General features: G+C 44.4%; 1 protein-coding gene across 3 annotated transcripts; it reads left to right on the top strand.

Annotated features, from left to right (window-relative positions):
- The first annotated feature begins 1,053 nt into the window (after positions 1–1,053).
- On the top strand, positions 1,054–4,389 carry LOC117851484 (cyclin-D1-1). 3 transcript variants are annotated; one of them, XM_034733309.2, is made up of 7 exons: positions 1,108–1,601; positions 1,703–1,789; positions 2,508–2,603; positions 2,725–2,926; positions 3,367–3,503; positions 3,598–3,705; positions 3,903–4,389. In XM_034733309.2, the coding sequence occupies exons 1-7, from the start codon at positions 1,290–1,292 to the stop codon at positions 3,939–3,941; spliced, it is 981 nt and encodes a 326-aa protein (XP_034589200.1). In that variant the 5' UTR covers positions 1,108–1,289; the 3' UTR covers positions 3,942–4,389. The 3 variants fall into 3 exon arrangements, with proteins under 3 accessions (XP_034589201.1, XP_034589200.1, XP_034589199.1); XM_034733308.2 differs by lacking the exon at positions 3,903–4,389 and having other exon boundaries at positions 1,112–1,601; positions 3,598–3,839; XM_034733310.2 differs by lacking the exons at positions 3,598–3,705; positions 3,903–4,389 and having other exon boundaries at positions 1,054–1,601; positions 3,089–3,501.
- Positions 4,390–5,264: the final 875 nt, after the last annotated feature.

The following is a 5,264-nucleotide window of genomic DNA, read 5'->3' as shown; positions in this document are numbered from 1 at the left end:
TTTGTTACAGAAGTCAAAACTTTGTATCTAGTAAAGCTTCCTTTATCTAAAAAAAATACGGGTTCGGGCCTCCCTAATTTAAAGTAATACCATCACTAGTAGGAAACTGGATATTGATCCTACACAAAATTCTTGGAACGAATTAGACTCCCAGTTCTAAATTTCGTACTCTTCGGAGGCTTTTTTAGTCCCGATTTGTAACGCCAACTGGGATCGGTTTGTAACACAAAGCGGACCTAAAGCCTTGAGAGGGTTCCGGGTATTACCAACACGGAGTAAAGGATATCTCTTGTCCTGGGTGAGTTACCCGAAAGGTCGGGACTAATCCCGAATTCGTAGTTCCGGTTGGGAAACCAGGGTTCAAGGGGTTCCAACTAGAACTAAAGATGAGTTTTACAGCAGTGCCTATCGGTCACGTTTGTGGTGGATTTGTTTTGATCCGAATATACAAGTGTCTACCTCATTCCTTTCCTCCTTCTGATCATGAGTTTGAGGGTCCAACTAGAACTAAAGATGAGTTTTACAGCAGTGCGTATCGGTCACGTTTGTGGTGGATTTGTTTTGATCCGAATATACAAGTGTCTACCTCATTCCTTTCCTCCTTCTGATCATGAGTTTGAGGGTGATCGACGATTCAATCTGAACGACTTTTCTTGTTCTTCTCCTACTCTTCCCTCACGTTGTGTGTTGCATCGTGTACTTGTTCCCTGTCTGATGCAATGCCGGCAGTAGCAACAGCTGAGAAAAGGAGTTCATGTTTTTTCTTGCCAATTCTTCTCAAGAATAAGCAACCTTATTAACCGTTGATCCAATCACCCGGCTCGGTTTGTTGGCTGTTTTGCGAGGCTCTAAATCAGCCTCTATATGGAAGAATAGCCCAAAACTTGACTACAGATGATGGGCTAGACTAAATACATCGAGCTACGCACACATACTGATGGGTGGATAAGAATTGAATACGATCTTCTCCCTCCTCTCCTAGCACGATCTCGGTGCTTGTGGCGCACAGTACTATAGTAGAGTCAAGACAAGAGTAAGAAAACAGTACGACGTGGTCCAAACCCCAAACCAATCAAAATAAGGACATCAAATACACACTATACTTGTATACAGCACAGCACCACCCCATCACCATCTCATACACACAGTCCACCACTGCACTAAGCTTTTGCTCTATCACTGTACCACAGCGTAACTGGAGGAAGTACACTCCACACTACATAGCACACACCTAGCTCTACTCCCAGCAAAGCATTGGGAGCAGAGATGGGCAGTGTTGCAAGGAGGCGATGAGGGGGTCGATGCGGGAGCAGACGACGGCCATGCCGTGCCGCGACGACGACGACGACGCGCTCCTCCTGTGCGGCGAGGACGCGGGCGAGCTGCTGGAGCGCGGCGGCGACTCGGGGCGACCCTGCTGGGCCGGGGACACCACCGGCTTCCGTGAGCAGCAGCTGGTGCCCGAGGAGTGCTGCTACCCCGAGGTGTCCGCCGTCACCTGGGGTGCCGCGTGCTCGCCGGTGGCGGGATGTCCCGGCAGGCCGAGGAGCGACGACGACCGGCCGGCCGGCTGGGCGGAGTCCGTGTCCTGGATCCTCAAGGTGCAGCGTCACTGCCTCCGTTTGGTTGGCTTCCGCGATGCATTTCTTTACGATTTTTCTTCTCCCCGTTCTCGTATGTGCCTGACGTGCTCGTCTACCAGGCCCGGTCGTACCACGGCTTCCAGCCGGCGACGGCCTACCTCGCCGTGAGCTACATGGACAGGTTCCTGTCCTCCAGTAGGCTGCCGGTAAGTGGGCCCCACCCTCTCAACCTACGTCCGATTACATACAATTATAAGGCAGTTTGGAATTAATTAATCACGAAATGGTTGCACCAATGTGCCCATGACATGTGGGCCAGGGTGCCACGTACTAAGTGCGAAGAGATGGATTATTGGATTGATGGGAGCGTATCCAGCATAGGACAGTACACACAAAAGCATGAGGAATGTTTCGGGCAAAGATGCAATTCTAGGTTAAACAGGCCAATTTTGTTTGTCACATAGCATGTGTAATTGAACAGGGAGCCTTTGCCATTAGTAGGCGTCAGACGCGGCATGCATGTGACTGTAATGCTGTTCTTTTCACAAGCGCCAGATCGTGATGAACTATATGATCATCAGGCCGGGCCACTGTTCAGATTTGGAGCTAAGCATAGTTGTCGGATAGGACCAAATTTTACCGATTGGTTCACGTTTTACCAAATTTGTCTGCTCCTCTATCAAACAAAAAAAATGCAATTGAGAGGGAGAGACGTCCCTTTCCACAAATTTGTACAAGGAAGTAGCCGAATTCGGGTTACACTACTAGTGCACAACATTTGCAACTGAGATCGAGTGCCACGGCACGCTATCTTCCATTGTTACACAAGATTGTGCTTATTGTAAGTAGTACCATGTATGGCATCGAATTTCAGTCAAAATTGCTGATCCGGTTCGTCCTTTTTCCTGATCCAAATCCGTCCAGGATTATGGATGGGCGTTTCAGTTGCTATCTGTGGCCTGCTTGTCTCTGGCTGCCAAGATGGAGGAAATCTCAGTACCTCCCCTCCTGGAGCTTCAGGTAAACTTCAACCAGTTTTACCAACCCTTGGGTCCTCATCCTTTTCTTATGTCACATCCTTGCGTTTGTCTCATGCAACGTCTCTTACGCATATGCGTACTTTGCTGATCAATGCCAATAGATTGAGAGCACAAGGTGCATTTTTGAACCGCGGACGGTTCAAAGGATGGAGCTCTTCGTCCTAGTCAAGCTAGATTGGAGGCTCCGGTCACTTACGCCTTTTGCGTTCATTGATCTCTTTGCTTGCAAGGCAGATTCGTCAGGAAGGTGCACAAGAAATTTGGTCTTGAGAGCATGCCAAATTACTCTCGATGCAATCCATGGTACACCTAACTTCTGTTTTCTTTTTCCTTTTCTGCTTCTTTTTTCGAAGACAGAAAAATAGATCAGTTTACTGTCTTTGTAACCTTAAATGCAATAATACTTGAAAGGCACACAGCTAGCTGATAATTTGAATATCTGATGAACTCTGTATGCCTCTGCAGTGCCGTTGTGTCTTTATGTTCTTTTCCTCTCTTTGATGAGAACATGGGGTTCAGAGCGTCAGTAATCAGTACCATGTTCATCAGGATTAATTGCGAGCCCTGTCGTACATAGGAAGGAGATCACTGGGATCCACTGCTCATTGGACAAATCAAACACCAATTATAGCTTGAACAATCCAAATTCATAGTGTCGGTGTGTCATCCAATTAGTAGCAGATAAACAAAAAGTGACATGAATAGCCGCAAAGCTAATCCTAGAATTTATTGTCATGGAGCAGAAGCCGAGTTCCTGAACCACTGCCCTGCATCAATGGCGGCAGCCGCCGTGCTGAGCGCAGTAACTGAGATACCAGGCATGCCATGCATCAGCATCAGCCCTGAAACAGCAGCTTCATGGTGCACTGGCCTGACTGAGGTGGGTAACTGACTGACCAGCTCATGGCATGCATGATCAACTGAAGACATTTGCAATCTTGTGTCAGTAATTGATGAGAATTTTTTTTTTACAGGAAGAGATTAGAAGTTGCTACCAGCTACTGCAGCAGCTAGTACCAATGGCCACCACGACAAGGAGGAAAATACCTGCATCGGAGCTGCTGAGGTCAACGCCTTCGTCGGTAAGCTCGGCTTCACCAAGCAAAAGGCGCAAGATTAATGGCCGCTTCGGAGAGGAGTGAAAATAATTCAATTCTTTGCTGCCCCCCAGTGTTAATCCCCAATTACCTGTTACTAGATGAGTTTGTTCCTCTTTTTTCCTCCCTTGTTGCTGTTGTGCTTAAGTCCTAAGTGGCTAAAATAAATATATTTTTTGTAGTTTATTCAGCAAAAAAGGAACATATATATTTGGATATAAATGTGGGGGACTACATAAAGAAAGCACCTGCTGCATGATGAATTCAGGGGGACCATATGAGCAACAACAACAACTAGTGCATTCCTTTCAGGAAAGTGATGCAAAAGTGAAGCAAGCGCTGCGTTCAGTTTGATACTTTTAGACTAGAAATTGTGGGTGGTCTTCAGGACTGGTCAAGTTAGGTGCCACTATCAGAGCAAATGAGCAATAGCATATACTTCCTGTTTGTCTCTTGCAAAGCTGCGCGGTGAGGTTCTGTTTAGGTAAACCTAATTAGCACTATTTTGCTGCCTCACTTGAGTATACTAGGATTTTTCGCAATCCATATATAAGACCATAACAGCATGGTCTGTTTGTGTTGGTTATACCTGTGCCATAATGGCACACTAGCAGTGGTATGCTTGTTTTAGTGGTTTAACGTGTCTAATATATTGATGAATTTACTCCAGTATTGATCAATGTAAAATAAACTCTAAACTTTCAGCACCTTCTTCAGCCAAAGGCAAAGTTTGGACCAAAGAAATGAGCTTTTGATGCTCCCTCCGTTCACAAATAAGTGATGTTTTATAATGTGACAATGTGGTCTCTAAACACAACTTTGACTCCTAATTTCTCTTGAAAATTGATGTAAATAGAATCATATAATTATAATAACCAGTTCATCAACTCACGCTCCTGAATATCCTAGCAATTTAAGAGACATAATTATTGGAATCCGTGAATAAATTTAAAGCCCATTGCTATAATCAAAGTTTCTTATCTTTGCCCTCTCACATTTGTCAATTTTCTAACGAATACACATATAAGTACTCAATATTTTTATCCTCTCGTAATATACTTGGGTTACCAATTATTCTATATGTATTTTTCATCCCCATTCATATTTTTTCTTATTTATATTAGACCGCTACGTGTGTCCAACATGTTTTTAGTTGGAACCTTAGGACAAGCTATGTTTTCAATATGAAAATTGGTATACTTATTACTTATTGCATACGTGTATGCATGGACTGCATGCTGACACACAGCATGCACGTATACCTTGACCTAGTCTTTTCTATATTAAGAAATATATAAGTTGGTAATTTAGTATATAATAAGGGTAGGGAGTGTCGGATTTAGGGACCAACAGTCCACCTAGGAGGTATCCAAGTGGTAGATTTATAGGCGGGAAGACTGCAAAACCAAGAACTCGAATGTCTGAGATAGATAATTTAGATGACCATTTAGGTTCACTTTAGATTACTTTTATTAATAATAGCATAGATGGGTAAGTTATATGAAAATTTAGGTGGCTAATACAGATAAAGATTTGTGGCGTTA

The sequence above is a fragment of the Setaria viridis genome, chromosome 4 (genome assembly GCF_005286985.2).
Source record: "Setaria viridis chromosome 4, Setaria_viridis_v4.0, whole genome shotgun sequence".
NCBI classification, from domain to species: Eukaryota; Viridiplantae; Streptophyta; class Magnoliopsida; order Poales; family Poaceae; genus Setaria; species Setaria viridis.
Note: the sequence above shows the minus strand (reverse complement) of the source record. Positions and strands in the feature narration are given on the sequence as shown.

Excerpts from the sequence above, each read along its gene's own strand:
- LOC117851484 (XM_034733308.2), top strand. The coding sequence starts at position 1,290 with ATGAGGGGGTCGATGCGGGAGCAGACGACGGCCATGCCGTGCCGCGAC. Across the intron at positions 1,790-2,507 it reads TGTCCTCCAGTAGGCTGCCG|GATTATGGATGGGCGTTTCA; the intron begins GTAAGTGGGCCC and ends AAATCCGTCCAG. Across the intron at positions 3,504-3,597 it reads GGTGCACTGGCCTGACTGAG|GAAGAGATTAGAAGTTGCTA; the intron begins GTGGGTAACTGA and ends TTTTTTTTACAG.